Source organism: Phoca vitulina, unplaced genomic scaffold, assembly GCF_004348235.1.
Source record: "Phoca vitulina isolate PV1807 unplaced genomic scaffold, GSC_HSeal_1.0 scaffold22, whole genome shotgun sequence".
In the NCBI taxonomy this organism is placed as follows: Eukaryota; Metazoa; Chordata; class Mammalia; order Carnivora; family Phocidae; genus Phoca; species Phoca vitulina.
The window spans coordinates 5,709,600-5,735,109 of record NW_022589725.1 but is presented as its reverse complement, the minus strand read 5'-3'; the positions used below and the strand labels follow the sequence as shown (position 1 = coordinate 5,735,109).

General features: G+C 39.5%; 1 protein-coding gene across 1 annotated transcript in view; it reads left to right on the top strand.

Annotated features, from left to right (window-relative positions):
* TOP1 (DNA topoisomerase I) overlaps positions 1-25,510 on the top strand; it is a 91,783-nt gene that overhangs the window by 21,271 nt on the left and 45,002 nt on the right. The window contains exons 3-5 of the mRNA XM_032420105.1: positions 10,528-10,630; positions 23,476-23,599; positions 25,025-25,080. Of these exons, the coding sequence (XP_032275996.1) occupies positions 10,528-10,630; positions 23,476-23,599; positions 25,025-25,080 (283 nt within the window). The remainder of the gene's footprint in view (positions 1-10,527; positions 10,631-23,475; positions 23,600-25,024; positions 25,081-25,510) is intronic.

Sequence of the window (25,510 nt, the reverse complement as noted above, 5' to 3'; positions counted from 1 at the left end):
GGATCGAGTCCCGCATCGGGCTCCCTGCTCAGCGGGGGGTCTGCTTCTCCCTCTGACCCTCTTCCCTCTCGTGCTGTCTCTCATTCTCTCTCTCAAATAAATAAATAAAATCTTTAAAAAAAATAATAATAATAAATGAGTCTGTGACAAAAGGTCTTTTTTTTTTTTAAGATTTTATTTATTTATTTGACAGAGACACAGCGAGAGAGGGATCACAAGCAGGGGGAGTGGGAGAGGGAGAAGCAGGCTTCCCGCGGAGCAGGGAGCCCGATGCAGGGCTCGATCCCAGGACCCCGGGATCATGACCTGAGCCGAAGGCAGACGCTTAACGACTGAGCCACCCAGGCGCCCCTGTGACAATAGGTCTTGTTTATACATAGTACACATTTGGGGGAGAACAAATGATAATTTTGACTTTAAAAATTGGAAATGTTACTAGTCTCTTCCCTTATTCTTGATTTTCTTTAGAGCTGAATCCTCCCAACATTTTTCTTTTAAATTGTAGAGCTCTTTGAGTTTTTAGCCAGAACACCATCTGTCCTGCTTACTTTGAAAGGCTGTTAACTATGACCTGGAATTTTGGAAGTGTGCTTATTGAGAATCGTTGTAAAATAGTGATAAGGACTTTTCTGTGGGCTACAGATTGAAATCGGCCGCCATTAGGATGGATCACAGTTTCCTAGATTGAAACCGATCACAATTGATACAGTCCAAATTTAGACAGCTGTGGTCGGGGAGAGGGAAGGGTAGAATTCTTGCACCCCTCAATCAGTTTCCCTTCCAGTGATGGGCTTTCAGGCTTCCTAACTGCTTTTAGTTTGGCATTGAGTTCCTGGGGAGATTCACACACCCCTGATACTGACCACACTCCCGGATGCCAGTCTTTATCACCAAAACCAGCTTGTTATCTGTCCTAGACAAAAAGTCTTTAAAATGTTAGAACAAACTGGGTATAGAGGGTTAAGTAGAAGTGTTGATTTTGTTCAAACTCTAGCTTCTGGGGATGTGGTATCCATGGGTTTGAAAGTCGGAGCAAGGAGAAGATGCAAGGATTTATCCAGTAAACTTGATTTAATAAATGAGCAGCAGGTGATGAATATCTTCTTTAGAAAATTAATTTCTTCACCCAGCGCTTTCACCCAAATGGTTCCCGTGCCCACCTTCCTAATGCAGTGGTTGTATATTTATGCGTCAGAGATGAGCAGAGGTTATCTTTTTTTTTAATAGATTTTTTTTTTAAGATTTTTATTTATTTATTTGACAGAGAGAGAGAGAGAGACAGCGAGAGAGGGAACACAAGCAGGGGGAGTGGGAGAGGGAGAAGCAGGCTTCCCGCAGAGCAGGGAGCCTGATGCGGGGCTCGATCCCAGGACCCTGGAATCATGACCTGAGCCGAAGGCAGACGCTTAACGACTGAGCCACCCAGGCGCCCCGAGCAGAGGTTAACTTTGACAAAGTTGCCTCCTTGGGGAAGGCAGGCAGCTTTTGGTGGATAACTGTTCCTCACCCCTATCCTTCATACACTTGGGGACTATCTTTGGAGGAGGAGCCTATCATCTTATACAGCTGTTTTAAGTCTCAAAACTTGTCATCACTGTAAATGAGGTCTGGCTCAAATCATGGCACAAAGCTCTTTTATACCAGAAAAATCTCTGCTTTTGTTTACAAGTAAGCAGAGGATTCTTCTCTTCTGCCCTGATCTGATTACTCTAATAGTTTAGGAGAATGGTGGAGTGGCACAATGCTTTAAGATCATGGAATAGTTAATAAAATGATCAGTAATCTTTGCCAATCCCATAGCCTATTCTCAAAGTGTAAATGTTTATGCTGGGGTTGAATAGCAATTGCATTAGAGACCCTGAGTAGAGGAGGCTTGGCAATACTGTTAGCCACCTTGATTGCAGCTAAACTAATGCAAATGTTTCTATGGGGATGGTGTTAACTGGTGTTATCAGTGCATCCCTTAAAACTTGTAAATAGGTTTTTGGGCGCCTGGGTGGCTCAGTTGGTTAGGCGACTGCCTTCGGCTCAGGTCATGATCCTGGAGTCCCTGGATCGAGTCCCGCATTGGGCTCCCTGCTCGGCGGGGAGCCTGCTTCTCCCTCTGACCCTCCCCCATCTCATGTGCTCTCTCTCTCTCTCTCGTTCTCTCTGTCTCAAATGAATGGATAAAATCTTTAAAAAATTTAAAAAAATTAAAAAAAAAAAACAACAAAAACTTGTAAATAGGTTTTTTACGCTTCTGGGTATAGGATTGTTAGAGCAAGCCAGTTTCACTTATTCGTAAGTGCTTTTCTTTCCTGTATCTGTAGACAGGTAAGAAAATCAGATAGCCTTTTGTCATTGGCTTGTTGGGCAAGGTGAATTGGCATGGTTGCTGCCTTAAATGCATGTATAGAATCTGAACTCTTGAGTTATTTGGAATGATTGGGTAGACTTGATTTAGTTCTATGTAAATTAATCATGAAGAGGGTTCAGTAATAGTTGTACTTTATTGACAGTTTGTAATTTTGTGGAAATTAGCCAGGAATTCCATTACAACCATACACAAGGATTTTGACTGCCTTTTGAAAGAAAATTCCTTAAGGTCACTTAAATCTGAGCCCAGGTTTCTTCATCTGTAGGAGAGGTGAGTTTCCTGAGGTCACAGGTATCTAAGCTGATGAACAGAGATTTGAAGCTCTAAATCACTGACCTTTGCTGCCTTCTTACAGACCCAGTAGTTAAAGTGACTTTTACCCAGGGTCATACAGTAAGTGAACAAGGATTTGAATCAGGTATTTTTCACTCTGTTGAACCAGAGTGAAGCTTCCTCCATCTTCCTTCAGAAGTCTTTTCCAGCATTCTCTGCTATTCTGTAATGTCTATAATTGGCATTAGGGTATAGCATGATCTTTTTTGCTAACTGCATCATTCTTGAACATATTTTTATTTTTTAAAGATTTTATTTATTTGAGAGAGAGAGCACCATGTGAGTGAGCATGAGCAGGGGAGAGGGGCAGAGGGAGAGGGAGAAGCAGACTCCCCGTTGAGCAGGGAGCCCGATGCAGGGCTTGATCCCAGGACCCCAGGGTCACAACCTGAGCTGAAAGCATCTGCTTAACCAGCTGAGCCACCCAGGTGCCCCCATTCTTGAACATATTTAACAAAGTGTTTTGGTTTCTTTTTTCATATAATGTGTGTATGTGTCTGGTTTCCCTAGTGGGGAGTGAACTCTTCATCTTATGCCTGGTTTGACACTGATTTGGCTACTTGGAGCTGACTCTGTACCTGGTTTCCAAACCTGCAGCTTCATTGTGAGCCTGGGATTAGGCCAGCTTCAGGGACTTTATAATAGTTGGATTCAGTTTTGCTGGATTTATTTGATACTGAAGTTTCTTACTCCTAGGTGTTTTGTTTCCCTTCTATCTAAGTTGAGGATTAGGACTCTAAAGCTACAAGAAGTAGGAGTGCATCTGTATCTTTTTTTTTTTTTTTAAAGAAACTGCTTTTGGGACACATGGCTTTAGAGAGGCAAAATGTAATGCTGGGATTTTTTTTTTTTTTCTTCCTCTTAGATTTATTCATTTGACAGAGAGAGCACAAGCAGGGGGAACAACAGGAGAAGGCAGAGAGAGAGGGAGCCGCTGACACGGGGCTTGATGTCAGGACCCCGAGATCATGATCTGAGCCGAAGGCAGACAACTGAGCCACCCAGTGCCCCGGGATCTTATTTTTTAATTTGTCCCTTGCAAGAATCAAGTCTACCATTTCCTAGCTGGCAGAAAGTGTATCTCACTTAATTTTCCTCAATCATGAGAAGATGAATTTTTCAGCAAAAAAATAAAACAAGTAGTAATTGACAGTTGACTTTAATTGCTCATCTGCCAAGAATGCCCTCTCCTACTTTGCTAACTCCTTCTGTCCTTTGGTAAGACTTAGCTTAAACACTACCTCCTTCAGGGAGCCTATGTTCACTCTTCACTGCCCTCTTGGACCCAGGCTCTTTATTTCTTCTTGTTCTCTGGTGGAATAAGGCTGTTTCCCCTCATCGTTTTACTTTTTACTTTACAAAAGAGGCATTAAACTTAGATTCAATTATTTTTACTCTTAAGACTTTTCAAAATGTCCATAAATTAAGTAATTCTGCTGTTTTACTATCCTTTCGGAAAAATAGCAGGAGGGCAGAAAAGAAGAACATTCTGCCCTTGTGTAAGAAATGGAGGTCCTGACACCTGTATGTTTCATGTGAAGACATTCGGAGGAATGTCTGTTACCTTTATAAAAAATGTGTGTAGTTTCTGAATATCGGAGCAATATCAGAGCATCGTGATGCAATGAAAACCATTACTTTAATGTTAATCATTTGACATTTGAGATTTTGGGGTTAGGAAAGGAATTTTAATACATTTCAGCAAGTCTCAAATTTAGAAAGGTTTCTTCTCTGTTGACTTAATTTTTCTCTGCCTTCTTGTATGCGTAGAACAGCATAAATTTTCTGCCTTGGAAGTGTGTCTTCAGGGTGAATTCTTACATATGGATTGCTGGGTCATCAAAAGAGATTGTGTTTGTTACCTTTGTTAGACACTGCTAAATTCCCTTTCCACAGGAGTTATATGAACTATATGAACTTTTTCAAGATGTTAAAAGGCAGAAATGTGTCTCAGATTTGAAAATTGGCACCACCCAGAGTTGTGGAAACCAGAGATGGCCCAGGAAGCATACTACCTCACACAGAGTATGCATTTAGTAGGAGATAGCTATTACTATTGTGTTTTGTGAAATGGCAATATTTCCTTATTGTAAGAGTGGTAAGAAAATTGAATAAAACAGCATTTCTAAGTAGCATTTCTAAGTACTCTAGCATGGTTCTAGCACATAAATTAGTGCCCCTTTTCTCTTGAGTGCCTTGGGCCATGGCTCTTTGGTTTCATATCTTAATTACCTTACTGGATTGTCAGCTCTGTGAGGGTTGAGTTCACGTCTGATGAGTCTTTATCAGGGCACTTTGGATTTAAGAAGATATTAGAAATACTTATAAACTGAATTAACCCTAAGAATATAATTCTGAATCCAATAGTAAAAGATTTCCTTTTCTTTTGCACATTAACTGTCAAGTGCTTATGTTATGCTAGCCAGCAATTCTTCCTGAGAATGTGTCCTGAGATAACACAGATACTTTCCTTTCTTGTCATTTGGAAGTCTCTTTACTTAAAATCTTTATTAACCTCAAGGAACACCTTAGATAATAATAACAAAAGATGTTGATTCCTATTCAAGTTATTCATTTACCTACCTATCCTTATGGAGTAACTTCAATTAAGTTAGAGTGAAAGGAATTAGTTGTTACATGTCTTCTGTTTTCTCAGGGCTGCCTTATTTCAGGGGTGTTCTCCCGTGTCTTCATCTCAAAATTTTTAACGCATGCATTTGGAACAGGTGTTGTCAGGTTATTAGGTGGCCTGAAATCACAAAGAATGAGGTTTTCTGGTGGTTTTATATGTTTCTAATCTATGGTCAAGTTCAACACAGTTCTTTTTGCATTAACAGATGCTTGAAGTGGCAGGATCCTTTCTCCAAAACATTTTAACAGTCTATTCGTAGATGAATTCCAGTTAAGGGGAAAGGGTACATACTTGAAGTAATCTTTAAGGCCATTAGTCTACTGTCTATAAATATTTTTACCGTGAGGGATATAGATCAGTTTGTTCTTATTGGCTTCACTTTCTCACTTACTGGCTTCTCTTCTGACCAACATCTTTAGTCAGATGTTCTAATGTGGCCTTAAGTACGGAGAAGACCGGAGAAATGATGAAGCTAACTGAAGTACGGTGTATGACTTCAGTCAGCTTCATCATTTCTCCGGTCTTCTCTTCCTCCCGCCCATCTTTGTACAGCTTTCCTGTGTCTGCGAAAGCACCTTGTTCCGCTAATCACTTGGACCCAAAGACTTTGAGTCTTTGATTCTTCCTCTGAATTTATTTATTATACACAGCCAGTTTATGGAGTTCTGGAAGACTGCTTAAAAAACTGCTAGCTAGTTATTTTGCTTTTACCTTTCTACCCACACTGCCCTTCAACTAATCTTCCTTAAGTATGGCTTTTATTTTGTTCCTTTTCTGCTTGAGGTGGCTCCCTGTCGTCCTTAGAGTAGGACACCCTTGCTCTTGGGTTAGTGTTATCTATCAAACTTTATCTTTCTCTTACTGCTCCTTAACACAAATCCCCTCTTGGACTAAGCTAGTCTTTTCCTTGTTGTATCCTTATGTAATAAGAAAAAATAGGGATTAGAAGGGAAGAAGCTGGAAGATAGTGTTTAGCTTTTGTTATTAAAAGTTTCAAACATGAACAGCAGTAGAGAGTAGTATAATGAACTCCCCGTGTGTCTTATACCCCACTTCTGTAACTTTCAACTTTTTGCCAATCTTGTTTTATCTCTCCCCATATCCCCCAGATTTATTTTTTATTTATTTATTTATTTATTTAGCCTGAGGATATTTTAAAGCAAATTCCAGACACCATTCACCAGGAAGTACTTCTGTGTGCATCTGTAGAGGTTATTTCTCTATCAGTTTACCCTAGTGTAGATCATCTCTACATTTCTCTGTCAGTTGGTAATTTTATTTGTTTATACACAATTGGTGTTCTGTAGGCGCCCCATTTTGTTTTACTTGTCCTTTCTTCTTAGAAGGACCCAGTCTGACATGTGGAGCTATACGATGGCCATTCAGATATTTGAAGTTGTTATATATTAAACTTTTTGGTACCTGTCACACCACACATAGCACAGTTTGAGCATATGACAGACATGTACTAACTTCTTTTGAAATTAAGGGCACTTGGGATTCAGATCTTTGACCTAGGTCTTATTTGTATCACTGGAATTATTCCACTACAGCCTTACAGTTTCTTACCAGACATCTTGGTTTTGAGTTTTTAGATTAACAATTGCTTTAAAAGACTTGGGGACCTGGCTTTAAAATCAGTTTTGAAGTTTTGTGCCCTTAAAAAGATGTTTAAAAAAAAAAAAAAACAAAAAGATGTTTAAAAAATAAAAGATAATGTTATTGTCATTGTCAGACTAGTTATCTGAAACCTACCTGGAATTACTTTCAGTTCATCTTTTACTTAATTTCCTTTTTCTTTAAATTTAGTTCTTTTTTAGTGACTTAAACTACCTTTTCCTTATATACACGTGTATTTGTCAAATCTTTGATAAATCATGGTAATTTTTTTAAAAATAACTTATTTTTTATTGTAAAAGTGATTCATGATCATGGGGGGGGAAGTTGGAAAACAAGGCAAAGTATACACACAAAATCTCAGGTTGCTCATAAATTTACCACCCACAGATAACTACTTTTAATGTTTGGGTGTCTGTCTTCTAGTTTTTTCATATTGTTGTATGTGTTTGTTGAATTATGCACAGAGCAATTTTTAAAAAAAATATTATATCCTTGCCATACTCTTGGGCCATAATAGCAGATCCTGATGTTCTGTTTCTTATTTGGTAAATCTGACCTATAAACAAATTCAAATAACACAGATTTCATTCCAGGTTGTAGAGCTGGTGGCATGTTTTGTTATTATTATGGTTAAGTCCTTAGTTTGGGGCAGATGTCATATGAGTATTACTGTCACGTGAACAGGGGTCACCACCTTTGTGTATTGGATTGACTCGGCATTTTACAATTCTGTATGCTACATGGAAGATTGGGTTTAAGTCCTGCTTTTTTTTTTTTTTTTTTTTTTTTTGACACCATATGATTTTATTTTTCCCATCTCTGTGGGATGAGAATTTCTTATAGCTAGGGACATCTCATCAAATTTTTGTTTCCTTAGGGTCTGGCACAGAATAGATGCTTAGTGGATTATGTCAAATGTGACTTTTTTTTGCTGTGAGCCAGGAATGGGATGAGTACATACACTGCCTATACATTTTTATTAGTTATCTGTTGTTACACAAAGCATGTTACCTCAATGTTTATAGCTTAAAACAACAAACACTTGTTTTCTAATATAGTTTCTGTGAGCCAGTTATCTTATTCTTATTCTTATTTGGTAAATCTGACCTATAAACAGAGAAGCTTCGCTGGGTGGTTTTGGCTCAGGGTCTGTCTTTCTGTCATGAGATTGCATTTGTCTGAAGACTTACCTGAAACTGGAGGACCTACTTCCAAGATGGTTTACTCACATGGCAATTTCTCACCACATGGGCCTCTCCATTAGGGCTGCTTGAGTGTGGCACCTAACAGTATGGCACCTGGCTTCCCCCAGACCAAGGAGAAAGATCCAGTGCCTTTTGTGACCTGGTGGCAGAAGTCACATACTGACATTTCCATCTTGCCCTATTTTTTAGGAATGAATTTCTAAGTCTAGCCTGTACTCAAGAAAATTAGGCCATACCCCTTGAACAGAGGAATATCAAAGAATCTGTTGGACCGACAAATTTTAAAACCATCACACATGTGTTGGGTACATAAACTTCCAGTTGATTCATATTCAACATTGGGGTGACCTGACTTCAGTGAGCCACGTTTTTATTTTTTTTTTATTTTTTATTATTTTTTTAAGATTTTATTTATTTATTTGAGAGAGAGAATGAGAGACAGAGAGCATGAGAGGGGGGAGGGTCAGAGGGAGAAGCAGACTCCCTGCTGAGCAGGGAGCCCGATGCGGGACTCGATCCCGGGACTCCAGGATCATGACCTGAGCCGAAGGCAGTCGCTTAACCAACTGAGCCACCCAGGCACCCAGTGAGCCACGTTTTTAATAGGCTCTTGGAATAATTCTGATAACACAATAAAATTTGAGAGTCACTAACAAATGCATGGGGAGAGATACCATGTTCATGGATCAAAAGACACAGCAATGTTTTGATGTCATTTTTCTCCAAATTGTCCTATGAACACAATCTTGCCAGCTGGCTTTTCTTCTTCTTTTTGGAAATTGGCAAACTGATGCAGAAGACATAGAATAGCCAAAACAGTTTTGAAAAAGAACAAGACTAAAAGTACTTTTATAACCTGATTTCAAAACTTACTGTTAAAAAAAATTACCGTGAAGCTACAGTAATCAAAATAGTGTGTGTTTGTGTAAGGATAGAATAGAGTCCAGAAATAGACTTGCGATTATATGGCCACTTCATTTTCAATAAATAGGCCAAAGCAATTCAATGTGGGAAAGGGCCATCTTTTCAAAAAATGGTACTACAACTGGACATCTTTATAAATTAAAAAATGTACCCTATCCTTTACTTCTGTAAAACTCACAATATTTTTTGTGAAAAAAATTCACAATACATATATCTAACAAAAAAATTGTAATCTACAGTGTATAAAGAACTCTTATAAAACTCAGTAATAAGAAGACAAATATTTTTAAAATGAGCAAAAGATTCGAAGAGATACGTGACCAAAGAAGATACATGAGTGGCCAATAAGCAAATGAAAAGATGCCCATTACTTAATTAGGAAACTGGATTAAAACAACAGTGAGATACCACTATATACTTGCTAGAATGGCTGAAATTAAAGATCGATAATAACTAGATGTAAGAGACTTTATAACAGTTGCAACTCTAATGCATTTTGGTGGGAATGTATAATAGTACAACCACTTTGGAAAAGAGTTTGGCAATTTTGTATAAAGTTTAAGTTATACTTACCACATGACCCAGTGATTTCATTACTAAGTATGTACCCAAAAGAAATGAAAACATGTACTACACAAAGACTTGTATATGAATGTTCATAGCAGATTTATGAATAAGCAATGCCTAGAAACGACTCAAATGTATGTCAACAAGTGAATGGGTAAGTAAACTGCAGTATATCCATAACTGTGGGATTCCACTCAGCTGCAAAATCTTAACCAACTACTGTTACATCCAGCAGCATGGATGAATGTCAAAAATAACATGCTAAGAAGTCAGAAGAGTAAATCCTGTGTGATTTCATTTATGTAAAACTTTAGACATAATCTAATCCGTAGTGCTAGCAAATTATTGGTTGCTTTGGGTGGGGGTGCAAGATTGGGATTGACTGGGGAGGGGCATAAGGGAAACTTTCTTGGATGATGTATCTTTGAAATGTATATATTTTACTGCATAGAAATTATACTTTATTATAGTTGATTTAAAAACATATCTCTTGAAAAAATATCTCGAGGTTTGGATTTTTCCAAAACTTACAGAGATGACCATTTGATCTTGAGAGTCAGTGTTCAAGATTTATCCTTTTGTGTCATTTATCATTTAGTATCAATAGTACCAGATCTAGGGAGAAGAATGCCAAACTGTTGCTTCCTTTTACAGTAGAATTCCCCTTTCCTCTTGGTGTTTGCAACACTTGTCTTGGTTTTAGAGGCAGGGTAATGGGATGCCTTGTCTGAGTGGCTTTGTGAAATCTTTCCTTCCAATGGAGTGTGCTGTTATGGCTATCTTGCCATTTGAATCCTGTCATTGTGCTTCTTGACCAGCTTGTCAAGGTAGGTGGGCAGGAGATAGCTTATGACTCCTCTTAACTGACTCATCTTTTATGGTTGCAGATTCTCATAAACACAAAGATAAACACAAAGATCGAGAACACCGGCACAAAGAGCACAAGAAAGACAAGGAGAAGGACCGAGAAAAGTCTAAACATAGCAACAGGTAAGGGTTAAACCAGCAAGTCCCTCATCATTTGGCAGTGGGTTGACTGGCTTGCCCACCTGGAATACACCTTAACTTGAGCCACAGGTAAATAGCATGGATAGCAGAGTAAAGAGAGACTGTATTTGATTCCAGAGTTGCTAAGAGTAACCTTGATCAATTCAGGCCTTACTGGGGATGCTATTGTTCAGATCAAGATGTACAAAGCAAGTATGATTTTCTTTCAATATGTAGCTCATTAAAAATAAAATTGGGCCGGGAGGCACCTGGGTGTCTCAGGTGGTTAAGCTTCTACCTTTGGCTCAGATCATGATCTCGGGGTCTTGGGATGGAGACCCACGTCGGGCTCCCTCCTCAGCAGGGAGTCTGCTTTTCTCTCTCCCTCTACTCCTCTCCCCACTTGTGCTTGCTCACTCGCTCGCTCTCTCAAATAAATAAAATTGTTAAAAAAGATAAAATTTGTTGGGGGGGCACCTGGGTGGCTCAGTTGGTTGAGAGTCTGACATTTGATTTCGACTCAGGTCATGATCTCAGGATTGTGAGATCGAGCCCCAAGTTGGGCTCTGCACTGGGCATGGAGCCCGCTTAAGATTCTCTCTCTGCCCCTGCCCCTCACAAAAAATACATACATATAATTTAAAAAAAAAAACACATTTATTTATTTGACAGAGAGAGAGGGAACACAAGCAGGGGGAGGGGGAGAGGGAGAAGCAGGCTTCCCTCAGAGCAGGGAGCCTGATGTGGGGCTCGATCCTAGGACCCCAGGATCATGACCTGAGCCAAAGGCAGACGCTTAACGACGAGCCACCCAGGCGCCCCCATATATATAATTTTTAACTAAGTCAGCTATGGATTGATTGTAACACATTGATATCCAGAGAACTTGCCTAAAAAAAAGGTGACTGGATTGGCACCTGGGTATATGTATATATATTTTTATTCTTTCTGTACTTTAATGGGTATAAATTAAAACTTCTTAACTTAGGCTTCTGTGGTCTGTGAACCCCCTAAAATCATATGCAAAAGGTTGGTTATATGAGATTTTCCTGGAGAGAGCATTCTTAGTTTCATCAGATTATCAGAAGCATTCAGCTCTCACAGAAGCCAGTGACCACCAGTATAAATGAAACTCAGTAGTGCTGCCCTCTGATTCAAGCCTCAGAAAGATGTTTTCTTTTTTTTGGTGTATGAAGCAAGTGGTTAAACCCAAAGACTTAGGGTATCTTTGGATATGGGACCCCTTGTTGAAAATAAGGACTTATGCTTCCGTTTTGAGTTAAAGGCAGTTGTTGGGGAGAATGCTATCTGATATTCCCACAGTGGCCTAAGTTTTGTTAAAGGGGAATGTAAAGATCAGTCGTGCATTGGAACAAGTGCCTTCAGCCTACACTCTCTTAGAACTGCTTCATTAGCTTGGCTTATTGTCTACAGACAAGTTAGAAGTGAGAATTGCTTTCTAATCTGTTCTTTTTATGAACCATTAAAAATTTTAAGATACTTCTAATGAATTCTTTTTATGAATAAGTCTTTATGAATCATTAAAATAACCAGATTTTCTCTAGTGGGGACATTACTTTATGTATCATCTACCACTCCTATGGTCTTTTTTCCTTCACCACTCACTCGTTTCTTACCACTCGATCATGTAGTTCTCATTTTCATTACTCTGGTGAATTTAATGCCAGTAGTTGAATCCGGCCTCAGTTCACATGTATCTTTTCTTCTCCAGTTTATAGTTGTTCAGCCCATATTAATATCTACCAAAGTAGATTTGAGAGCAAAGAATATTGCCAAGAATAAAGAAGTTCATTTCATAAAGATAAAAAGGAACCAGTTAGGAGGCCTTAACAATTATAAATGGTTATATACTAATATCAGAGCCTTAAAATACATGAAATAAAAACTGATAAAACTACAAAGAGAAATAGACAATTTATATTTATAGTCACATTTTACTGCCTCTTTCTCAATTGATAGTATAAGCAGAGAATCATTACGTTAGAAGACTTGAACATCACCAACTAACTTGATTTGTTTGAAATTTATAGAATATTCCACTCAACAACAGCGGAATACAGATTTTTGGCACATGGAGCATTTGCCGAGATAACTCCACATTCTGGGCCCAGCCCTCCTTCTTAAAACCACTTCCCTTGCCTTTCATGCCTCTGTCCTTTTCCACCTTTCTGGCCACCTTTCTCATCTTCTTCCAGTGCACATAGCAGTTCTCGGCCTTTGGCTCTCTCTTTCTGCTACATCTCTTGCCATATACCCTTCTCTCATATTCCATATCCAGTCTTGTGGAACCTCTCAGTTCCTCAAACACAACATGTTTTCTAATACACCCCTAGGGCTTTAAACATGCTGTTACTGGTTCTGGAAGACTCTGTTGCCCTCTTAATATCATCCTTTTTGTTGCAGCTTAGACTTTACTTCTTTCAGGTATCCTTTCTGCCCACCCCCTCATATTGAGTGCCACTCCTGTGTGTTCTCTGTCACCTTGAATATATTATCATAGTAATTGCCAAGGTGCATTGGTGTTGTGATTGTCTCTTTACTTTCTGTAGTCCCCATTAGACTCTTAAGGTCTCTGAGAGCAGAGTTGAAGTCTGTTTCATTCGTTTTACATTCTCAAGGCTTAGTGTAGTATCTGGCAGATAGCTGGCACTTAACTAATCTATATATATTAAATCAGTGACTGGATGACCTATGGGCACACCAATTACCATCTCTCTTCTTTTCACATAGTCTTAATCTTCTACAGGATTGTTACCCCTGGCCATCCCATTTTTCAAACAAGTTTTTACTGTGTTTTTTGGTAAAAATAATACATAACGTGTTTTGCCGGGGTTTTTGTTGTTTTGTTTGTTTTGTTTTGCCGTTTTGAAGTGGCATTAAGTGTATTCACAGTATTGTACAGCCATCACCACTGTCCATCTCAAGAAATTTTTCATCATCCCAAATAGTCTCCGAACCCATTAAACAATACCTTCCCATTCTCCTTCCACTCCCCACCCTTCGCACCTTCAGTCTACTTTCTGTCTCTATGAATTTACCTATCCTACTACCTCATATAAGTGGAATCACAAAATACTCATCCCTTTTGTGTCTGGCTTATTTCCCTTAATCTAGTGTTTTCAAGGTTTATCCATGTTGTCCCATATAAGGATTCCATTCCTCTTTTATGGCTGAATGATACTCCCATTGTGTGTCTACACCACATTTAAAAAATCTCTTCCCATGTTGACAGATGCGTGGGTTGTTTCCATCTTTTGGCTGTCATGAGTAACACTGCTGTGAACATAGGTATACAAGTATTTGTTTGAGTCCCTGCTTTCAATTCTTTGGGTAAATACTTAGGAGTAGAATTGCTGGATCATGTCAAACAAGTATTTTTATTCCGCCTGCCATGTTTATCCTGTGCTGGTTGATGTGAAGTACCAAAAAAATGAGGTAATCTTTGACCATGAAGGACTTCATCACCTGAGGAAAATGCTTATAAAGAAATGCTAATTTCTTGGAACACTACATCAAAAACTAATTATGTAATGTATAGTGATTAACATAACAAAAAATTTTTTAAAAAGGCAACCAAAGAACTTTATGGTATGCAAATTTTATGTAAAAAAAAAAGAAATGCTAATTTCTATGTTATCATGAATCTGTCCAAAAAAACTTAAAAAAAAATAAAGGTTAATATTTAAAACAAACTTTAAAGACCCCTTTTTCTCTGGCACATCTGATTTCACCAACCAAAATTGTGGGAGAAAAGATTAGGTAGAAGTGGTGTAAAAGGCTTTGGGACATCATTTTGACCCTGCTGTGTTTTACCAAAATCTCCTTTTTAAAAATAAACGATATGTTTTGGTGTCATTTTTCTTGGAAAGTCCATTGTAGCTTAATGGCCTTTGTCTAGAAGAAAGCCTCATCCTGGTTCATCAGCTTGGGTTCCACATGACTTTGGTTAGTTTGCCTAACCTTTCTCAACTCCTCTTTTCAGTTCCTGCATATTAATACACGCTTCATAGGGGACTTAGGGGAGTCAATAAGTATAAAAGCTCTTTAACTGTGAACTGTTTCATAAATATGAGGAGGTGGTATTTTGTACCTCTGTCAAGCATACTTTTCCAAGATTATAGCATAGGCAAATTCAGGAATTTGTTCTAACACAATTTTGTGCCTTTTAATATTTTCTTCATTTCTAATCAAAATACTCAAGAAATAATAGCCTGTTTGCCAAGAGGCATTGGAAAAACCTGGCCTGGGTTGCTGTTTACACATGACTAAGTCTAGCCCTGAATCTCTAATTCACATGTGAGTAAGTTTAAGACAGTTTAACCAGATTATGTGTCGTAAACAGACTTTTTAATACTTCCTGTTTTGACCTCTGTTGACACAGTACCTCTTTGCAACAAAGCAAGTGTATTGGTTATATATCTGTATTTCAGTACAGTCCTATACAATATGTTCCTTTTTAAGTGACTTCTGATCTTTCTAGTAGTTCTGGGCTTCTTTTTTTTCCTTCTGTAGCAGATTAAAGAAACTTTGAAGATTGTTAAGTCATCTCTGAGGAGCCCAGTATATTTAAGGTTTAACATGTTCTCTTCAAAAATGCTTAATTTTAGGGGCACCTGGGTAGCTCAGTCGGTTAAGCATCTGCCATTGATTCAGGGCGTGATCCTGGAGTACCAGGTGTCAAGCACTGTGTCAGGTTCCCTGCTGGTGGGGGGGGGGGGTGGAGAAGTCTACCTCTGCTCCTCCCCCCACTCATACTCTTTCTCTCAAATAAATAAAATCTTTTTTAAAAAATGCTTCATTTTATTGTAGTATTTGCTAATCAATTTGGCATGATTTTGTTGCTATTATAAGAAAACAGGTTTTATACTAATGTGTTTCTATGTCTTTCCTCCTCTGCTAGATAAAAGCATCAATCATTTCTCATTAGGCTACACTTAGGACCCAAATCCAGGAGGCTTCTTTCTCCCACATAGTAACATGTGCTGCATACTTGGAATGTCAGAGAATGGGACACCAGCCTTTCTGCCGAGACAGAATGGGATATGGACCCATCCCTCAGGAGATCCCATCTTAGTCATATACTTTCTCCTGTATTCTTACTTAAGGTACAAAATAAGGAGAGCGTATTAAAAGATCATTCTGTCTTATCTCTTTGTGTGGTCAGGAGTCTGAGGTGACATACCCAAAGTCACATGATGGTGTGTTAGCAGAGCAAGGATGAGAGACCAGGGTTTCTGAATCGTTGTTTTCCTCCACTGCATTATTCCTTTTACTAAAAAGAAAAAAATCTGCCCTAAGGAAGGTTAGTTGTGGAGCTAAACTGTGTAAATGCAAGCATCTCCTTCTCATATGCATGCAGTTAGCAGCTCAGATTATAAAATGCCAGATTCTTTCAGGCACTGCCTCTTTCTCTTTGGGCCCCGAGTCTGGAAGGTTTTGGCAGTAGAAGTACTAATCTCATTAAATTCTGACCCTGTGAAAACCCCATCTCCGAATATTGCCTTTTTGGTCTTATAATATTGCAGGAAGAGTTTATACCAAAGTCAAATAAAAATAATTTCTTCTGTTATTTGTCTCTGACATTGCTTCTTTCTGTTAGCATTAATATTTAGTACTTCAAGTCTTTGTAAAAATAAATCCTCCCAAAAGAAACCAAAGGAATATCCTTTCTAGATGCTAAGGAATCACTGGGCTGGGGTTGTAGGATCTCACCAGATACTTTCCTTGAAAAGTTGCATTCTTCGCTATAAATTATCTTCAATACTAGAACTTATATAAACAACACTATTAAAAGCAATTGTGGTGGGGGTTGGTTTTAGAAATAAAGGACTTCATGGGGCACCTGGGTGGCTCAGTTGGGCATCTGCCTTCGGGTCAGGTCATGGTCCTGGGGTGTTGGGATCGAGCCCCGCGTCGGGCTCTGTGCTCCGCGGGAAACCTGCTTCTCCCTCTCCTACTCCCCCTGCTTGTGTTCCCTCTCTCGCTGTCTCTCTCTCTGTCAAAAAATAAATTTAAAAAAAAGAATCTTTAGAAATAAAGGACTTGGTATGTGAAAAACAAGATTCTTCCTGGTAGGTTTTTTTTTCCCCCCTCCTGCTAGTTTTTGACTGTGTGTCTCTTGCCAGTTGTAAGCCTGGCACTCAGGCTGGAGTGACAAATGTGTGGAAAGCCAGGGAAGACAGAAAAGCACTGCTGTGAAATAGTAAGGGAAGTGCTTTTCCAGCCATGTCGGCAGTGCTGATCTGTACAGTCAGTGAGAGAAACATCTGAGGATAAGGACGCTTTTGGTTCCTGCTTTCCCTTCAGTTCCAAATTCTACCTGAATTAGAATTGGGAGAATGTAGGATCCTAGGAAAATGCACTGGAGTTAAGCAACCAGTTCTCAGGGGAAGTTTTTCTTAACAGAATCAAATTTAAAAGACATTTTTCCTCCCTTATTTGTGAACTATTTGCCAAAGCCCTTCATTTATCTGCACATCCCCATATTTTACCATGTCTGGGGGGAGAAATGGACATTTAACCTGAGCAGGTAGAGAAGTTGGGTAGTTTAGAAAGGAGGAAACTGAAGTACCATCACCATTCACGTGGGACTCTGTGATATAGTGAAAAGCACACAAAGAAGTCGAGAGGCCAGGTTCTATCATTTACTGTGTCCTACATCTTACTAGTTGTGTGTCTTACTAACTTCAGGGTCTTGTTTTCCATTTTGGTCAAGTGTTGATAGCAGTATTGGTCTGGTCAAGCTTTTAAGTTTGTTGGGGAGAGTTCAGTGGAGTTCTGCAGATGAAAGCTCTTTGGAAACGGTAACATACTAAATAATTGAAATGATGGTGGTGGTGATTAGCATAAATCCTGGTAGAGTATCATTCAGATAAATTAGAGCTGTCGATTTTGGTAATCTTTGAATCTAATTTAGTATTTATCGATAACATCCAGTTTGGAGCCCTAGTTTTCAATTATATCTAGCTGCATTATAATGAACTATAATTTTTTTTTTTAAGAGTTCATGGTAGAAAGGGTATTTAAGCTAGCCACTGAAAGATGGTTAAGATCATGACAAGGGAAGGTGATGGCTAGAAAGATGGCATTTCCAGACAGTGAGAAAAGCATTATAAAAACATGGACACTCTGTGATGTACTTTGCTCTGGGAAGAATCCAGTTAGGTGGACCCTGGGTTAACAGAAGGTGGGATAGAAAATGGGGCCCAAGAGGCAAAACTATTAAATGTTATTTCACAAAGTTGGGACTTGAATCTGAAGGGAGCAAGAAGTCATTGAAAATAATTGAGAAAGGGAGATAGAGGACTTAGCCACCAACTGCATGAGGGGTCTATAAATAATTTCTAAAATTCCACTCCACTACAAGTATTCATAATTCTTGTGATTTTATTTAGTAACCTGTAATGGTGATGTGCATTAGGAAATCTTCATTTTTTAGAATCTTTGAGGAACTGACTGCTGCATTCTTTTCCCGGAGACAACCTTTGAATTTGCTTAGAATTTTTAATTTAGCAAATGTTATTTAAGCCATAATTGCCTGCTTTCCTTGAAGGGGCCATGAGTCTCTCCTTCCTCCACAGCTTGGCAGCTCTTCAAGGCTCTTGCATAGGAATCCCCTGTGATTCCATTGGTTTGCATGCTGCTGGGCTCTGCTGCCCTGAGGAGCGGGCTGGTAGCAGGATGAGTTTATTCTCTTAGCCATTAGTAGCTAAGTCTTATTCTCAGAAGATAGAAAGCCTCCTTCTCTCTCTGGCAGTGTTTCTTTTTTGTTTTGTTGAGAAGTTATGTAACAGAATGGTCTAGTGCATGATTCTGGAGCTAGGTTGCCTGAGTTTAAATCCTTGTTACCTCTCGTTAGAGGTGTTTCCTTGGATGAGTTACTTAACCTTTCTGTGTCTCAGTTTCCACATCTGTAAAATGGAGATACGAATACTTACCTCAGAGTTTTGTTATGAGGATTTAAACTGTTAAGAAGAGTGCGTGGCAGTTAATGCTATTCAAATATCTGTTAAATATTTTTCTTGGTGATAGAGGACAGACTGTTTTTGTTTTCTTTAATAGATTTAAATGGTTTCCCACAGCCAGTATCCTAGCTTCCCAGAATATCAGACACAGGTTTGTTGTTGTTGTTTTTCCACTTAAAGGGGTAGCAAGTGCCTTCCTGGGCCAAAAGAAAAATATTTTTTCCTCCTAGCTTCCTACTGCCATTTCCCTACTTCTACACTTCTGCCTCAGTGTCTTACAGGAACCCTGGTCAGCCTTCTTTGCTCAGCCTCAGCAGAAGTCATAGACTTTCACTATCACTTTAAAAATAGTGTAGGTTACCTTTTTCCTTAGTGGAATTTAGCTGATTGAAGCATAAGACAGGCATGAACACTCCGGAGATGTGGCTTTGAATCTTTCCATTTGTTCTCTTTGGCATTGACTTTTGCTTGTCCAGGCTCTGCTAGTTTGGTGGATCTTATTCCCAGACAGACACAAGCCCTGAGCCAAGGAGTCAGCTTCTGAAGCTGGCCAATAATTGGTATTTTCTCTCCCAGAGTTCTAACAATGAACATATTTCATCCAAAAATGTGACCATTACAGAGGTTCTAGGAATGCTAGCTATTATCTGTATTTTGGCCTTCAGTGTATCCCAGACTACACTCATTCTTAAAATGTATTTCTTTTCTTTTTCTTCTAAGATTTTATTTATTTGAGAGAGAGTGAGAGAGACAGAGAGAGCACGAGTGGAGGGAGGGGGGGAGAGGGAGAAGCTGACTCCCCGCTGAGCAGGGAGCCTGATGCAGGGCTTGATCCCGGGACCCTGGGATCATACCTGAGCTGAAGGCAGATGCTTAACCGGCTGAGCCACCCAGGTGCCCCAAAGTATATTTTTCCTTCAGATATTTGGGTTTCTTGCTGTGGCCAGTAGTAAGCCTTTCTTCTGGTTTGTTGTTCCTCTGTAGCCCCACTGAAGCTTTTCTAGTGCTTCTGTCATCTGTGCACTGCTTCTGAGCTGGCCATTATTGTAGCCTTCAGTTCTCCTGAAGCTTTTTTTGTGCCTTTGACATATTGTGTCTATTATGTATGGAAAAGTGGCAGGATCAGTGTAAAGAAGAGGGTAACATCTCTTAAAACAGTCAGCATACGAACTCCTCTTCTACATTGGTCAGACTTTCTGTCAGCTCATTATCAGTGGAAAAGATGCTGCTCTTTAAGCCACCATGAAAGTCAAACTAGTTTTAAACCTTTTGGAAAAAGAGGTACATGTTAGGAAATCCTGAATGATGATGAGTCAGTCTAACTGATCCCAGATTGACTCTGTTTTCTACCACTGGCCAAATCCTGCCTCTAACCTTCCGTGGCGCACAGCCTCAGACAGGCTTCTCTATCACAGGACTTTGTCCCCCAAATGCATTTGCTACTTAACTTCAGGTAGATTTCCTAGGAAAGACTGACACTGGGTCTTGCTCTTTGCCAGCCCTCCTGCCGAATGAGGGGGTAGGACTCCCAGTACTCTGTGCTCTATTTCTGGAGGCAGGGACAGGAACGCATTTGACAAGTAGACTTGTTAGTATTGTGTTCAGGACTCCATAAACAAAAATTTTTAAGTCTACAGTGGGATGCCTTGTACCACAAGATGTCCTCAGTCCTGAATCATCTGAGCTCACTTAGTATATAAAAACCCATCCCTGCTCTCTTCTATCTAAACCGTTGGGAATAGAGGAGAGTGATTTCCTTTGGAAGGGCACGTTGATAGTTCCATCTCATTCTGGTCTTTGATTAATTATGACCTATGACAGGGTTACTACTCTAGCAGGAACTTTGAATTTCCTGAATAGATTTCTCTCTGGTTAGTAGGCAGAGGAAATAATTGACTTTTTTCACTTTTCTGGGGGTGGCCTGGGTACTGTCTCATTGCTTTGTCGTTTGCTGACTTCTTCCCTGATCTCTGTTCAGTATGATAACGAATAGCAAAGCTGAAAACTGGAGGGCTGTGTATACACTTACAGGTAGGTGCCCCAGAAAGCCAGTTGCTAGTGAAGCGGACTAATGTTCTTTCTAGGAATGGCTTTCATTGAGAAAGAGAACAGGGGAAGGTAGAACATAGTGAAAGATCGAGCGTTCCTAAACTTAGATTCCTGAATCAACCGTGTATAGTTTCATGGGAAGACAAAATAAGGAGCAGCTATCCCAAAGGTTTTATCATTTCAGATATCCAAGATCTCTGTTCTAGAGAGTTTCTACTTGATGGTAAAATAAAGTTTTGACCTTATGTATATCAAATCTCAGACTGGCCATGCATTTGTCTCTAACACCAATCTACTTCAAATGGTAGATATCAATTTCATGGACATGTGATGGTACTGATTTAGCAGAAAGTGCCCTGAACTTGGAGATGGAAATACTGAGTTAAATCCAAATCCCAGCTTCCCTTCTTTCTAACATTGTAACTTTGAATTAGACTTTGAATCACTGTTTCTAAATCAGTCTAAGGGGACAATAAAATCTTCCTCACAGGAGTATTGTGAGGATTGAATGGAATAATGTATGTGAAAATGCAAGCACAATGCTTTCTTATAAAGTGGGAAGTTTTTCTTACTGTGTGGGGAGGTATTTATCCATCAGTATTGTGAATGTAATTGTTCCAAATTGTGTAGATGACCATTAATTCCTCTTAACAATTAATGTTTCAAAACACTAAAACTACAATGCTTGTAAAATGGAATAGTAAGCTCATACACTTTGCTGATGATAGGATTTCATATGTGTAAGCTATGATCTCATATGTCTAAACTCCTGAAGAATCTGTTGCAGTCTGGCAACTTTGCTGTTTCACCAGTCATTCTAAAACTGGAGAGCTTAATGAAAATTGGGAGTAAGCGTGCTCACGAGGTTGGGAGTCATTTTTATACAAAGTACAGGATAATTTTTTGGTAAAACATTGCATTTTGGTAAAAACAGATTCCGAGAACACACAGAGTGGAGAGTGACATCATAATCGTGCTGAGAACAAGAAGCCTGGTAGGAAACTTGGTGACCATGTGCCTCCACGTACGCTGGAACTAGGTGCAGCCCTCATTAGTTAAAAGGAAAAGTTTGCTCATGGAGAAAGTTGTTGCTTCATTGTGTGGCACATCTAAATAAAAACCCAATGAGAGCAACATAGAGGGAGGAGTATGTAAACAAGAGAAAGTGGGCATTGTTTTCTTTCAGTCTGACAGTTCCTGGATCTTCCTAAACCTGTAGTCCTGTTTCTTCTAGTCCCCTTGTCCTCCTGCTTCTGCTTATTATTACCCAAATGCCTGTCTTGAGTTGAGGCTCTTTTCGTGCTCAGAGATGTGTGTGACAGCAGATGCTTTTCTGATCTAGGTTCTATAGCTCTCACCTAACTGGTTGCCATCATTTGTTTCTCCCTTTTTGGCTGTTGATGTACCCAGGTGTGCTGGTGAAATCTCTTTAGAACAAACTCCATGGGTTAGATATAACCTTAGGAGCTCATTGTTAGTAAAATCTACTTCTTCTGGCCTGAGGGCTAAATGTGACGACAGATGGGAGATGCAGTCTGTGGTGGTGGGAAGGGCAGGAACCGATGCTGACTCTGGGCCTGTGTCTGTGAGCTGGGGTTGCTGCCAGCTCTCCTGCGTCTGGGGCTTGGGGGGGCTCCCCAGTTCACAGCACTTGCATTCAAGTCCCTTTTGTTAACCTGTGGAATTTATCGGTTGGTGCAGTGAACAAGGTTCCTAAACTGCCTGCCCAGTGCACTGAAGAAAACAGTCCTCCAGTGTTGTGCCACCCTAAACTATAGCTTGTGATTTTTGCTTATTGCCTCTTTAGTCTTTGTCCACAGGCATGTTTTTATATAGTTGCAGTCCCTTTATATATTCCTTTTTCTCCATGCATGGCCATAAACATTGTCCATATATATATATTCATAGGGCTCACAAACTATAGCATAAGAGTTGTGTAATTTGATACATCACAGGTTCCCCCTTTTGTTCCTTACTAAGGTTGTATCTCCTTTCTTGGTGGTTTTTGTTTGTTCTTGTTTTTTGTTACGGAAAACATCAAAGTGAACATCATTTGTAGTGTTATTTTCCAAAGAGAGATTTCCAGGAGCTAGATACTAGGGTATGAGCCTTTTTAATGGCTCTTGCTTTCTAATGTCATATTTAGTTTTCCAGAGGAGCAGTGCCTTTACAGTGCTTACCAGTATGTCCACAAACCCCTTTAAAAGCAAGGCTTTTAAATGTTTAGCGCAGGACATGTCTTTGCTTTTTAGCTAGGTCTTTTCTTATTGTGAAGGAAGGACCAAGCAGGGTTTATAAGCCCTATCTAGAAGTGACTAGCTTTTCCTAGTTAAAGCTAGCCGGAAACATCTACTGTATTGTTGGGCTGTTCACTGCACAGAGCCACCAAATGCATTTTTTTGTGTGAATTGTTTTTACCTTTTCACATCAGATTTGAATGCTCAGTTTGGAGCTTTCATCGTCATAGTTTTTGCTGGTAGAATGTTGTAGAAACAGTGGGCTTGCTGTATATTCGTAGTCACTTAAAAAAAAAAGTCCTGGTATGTTTAGAATGACCACGTTTCTCTATTTGGTTCCTTTGCTCCTTCGAAAAAATAAAAACATCAAACAAGATAAAGTCCAGTTGCCAAGAGCCTCCGCTTGAACCTTCTGTCAGGACTGTTTATTTAAAGCATTGTAAGTTTCCATGGTTTCATGTTATCTTAAGCTATCTTGTGAGTTGATCTTGTGAAGTAAACCCTTGTGGTCCTTACATCTGGGCTAACTCTTTGTGTCTTTTTTTCTTTTGTTTTCTTTTTTTTTTTTTTTTTACAGTGAACATAAAGATTCTGAAAAGAAACACAAAGAGAAGGAGAAAACCAAACACAAAGATGGAAGTTCAGAAAAGCATAAAGACAAACACAAAGACAGAGACAAGGAAAAACGAAAGGAGGAAAAGGTACAGAACTTTCCATTGGGAAGGAAGGGCTGTGGGTTGTACTTTTCATTTTCTTTATCTTTAAAAGCAGGTAATGAAAGTACCCTCACTGCACAGTAAGATCCCTTGGCCTTTGAGTGAAAAAGGTCTCTGTCAGGAGACTTAAGCATCAGTCACAGTCTTAAACTATGAAAACCAAAGCCCTTTACCACTGAATTTCACAGGACCAGATCTATCCATATCATTATCTTACTTTATTTTTTATTTTATTTTATTTTTTTAAAGATTTTTTTTTTATTTATTTATTTGAGAGAGAGAGAATGAGAGAGAGCGAGTACATGAGAGGAGGGAGGGTCAGAGGGAGAAGCAGACTCCCTGCCGAGCAGGGAGCCCGATGCGGGACTCGATCCAGGGACTCCAGGATCATGACCTGAGCCGAAGGCAGTCGCTTAACCAACTGAGCCACCCAGGCGCCCCCATTATCTTACTTTAAATGGCAAATAGGTAAATGAAGAATGTAGGGTTTCTGGAAATGCCAGTGTTCTTTCATGGGGAAAATTCTGGTTTTGGGAGAAGGCCTAGGGCCATGTTGGCCTTCTGTTGAATGAGGTCCTTCCTGAGTGAAAACTCAGTGATGCTGGTGCTTTTGTGGCTTTTGGTTCCAGCATCACTAGTATAAGCCTTCTCAAAATCTCTAGGTTCATCTGGCTACAAATGAGGGGTATGGTGTATAGACTTTAAAAAAAAAATCATTTTGGGGTGCCTGGGTGGCTCAGTCAGTTAAGCATCTGACTCTTGATCTCAGCTCGGGTCTTGATCTCAGGGTCAGGAGTTAAAAAAGAAAAGAAAATTACACCTTCCTTTCACCCCTTGCTCATTGCCCTTTATCTTTCTCTTTCTGGAGGCAGCCACTATATCCACTATTTTTTTATGTTATTCCAGAGATACCATATTTGTGTGTGCATGTGTGTGAGTGCATGTGCATATATATGTGTATGTATCCTTTTGTATGTCTGAAGAGTTTTGAAAGACCATGTGTGTCTGGGAAAGGAGGGGGAATGTGAATATACTTTGCCTAAATCAGAGAAGGCAGGAAACAGACTATTCCATTTTGTTTTTTATTTTCTCTGCACTGCCAAGGGCAAATACTTGAGAGAGAGTATATTTATTGAGGGAGGGGGACCTGCCGTCATTTAAAGGTAAAAAGCTGCCATTTTGAGGGGAAGCATTTCTCAGTAAATTGGATAATTCACCCTGAAGAACTGTAAGAAACAAGTCTTAGGAAAATGTCAAGACCTTTGCTTCCCCTGTTCAGTTTTGCTAATAGTAAGAGTGAGTCTGCGATCAAGATGCTCCCAAGAATTGAAGCCAAATGTTCTCAAATAAGAGAAAGGCTTTTTGAAATGTAGTCCCTTCAAGGTACTAATCAGTTACTATTCTTTTCAGGTTAGAGCCTCTGGGGATGCAAAAATAAAAAAGGAGAAGGAAAATGGCTTCTCTAGGTGAGACTCTTCTGCTGCCGGGCTGCTCTTCCTCTTGGCCAGCTGTGCATGTGGTGGTGTCACCTGAACTTACCCAAAATGTCCTGACCAGGCCCCCGCTAGGTTTCCAGGGAGCTTGGCAGTGAGAGGACTTGGTCTAAGCTAATTTGAGCATCTCTAAAGTGTCATTTAGTGAAACTGACCAGTACCTTTTCCAGAAGGCTATTTTGAGTGGAGAAGAGTAACAGGAAGAAATTTCTAAAAATTCAGATACAATTTACATACCAGAAATTTCACCCTTTGAAAGTGTATAGTTTATTGGTTTTTAGTGAATTCACAAGGTTGTACAACCTCCCCTACCCCACTATCTTAATTTCAGAACATTTTCATCTCCCCCAAAAGAAACATCATACTCAGTCAGTAGTAATGATGGAGTTTACCGGAAAACCCT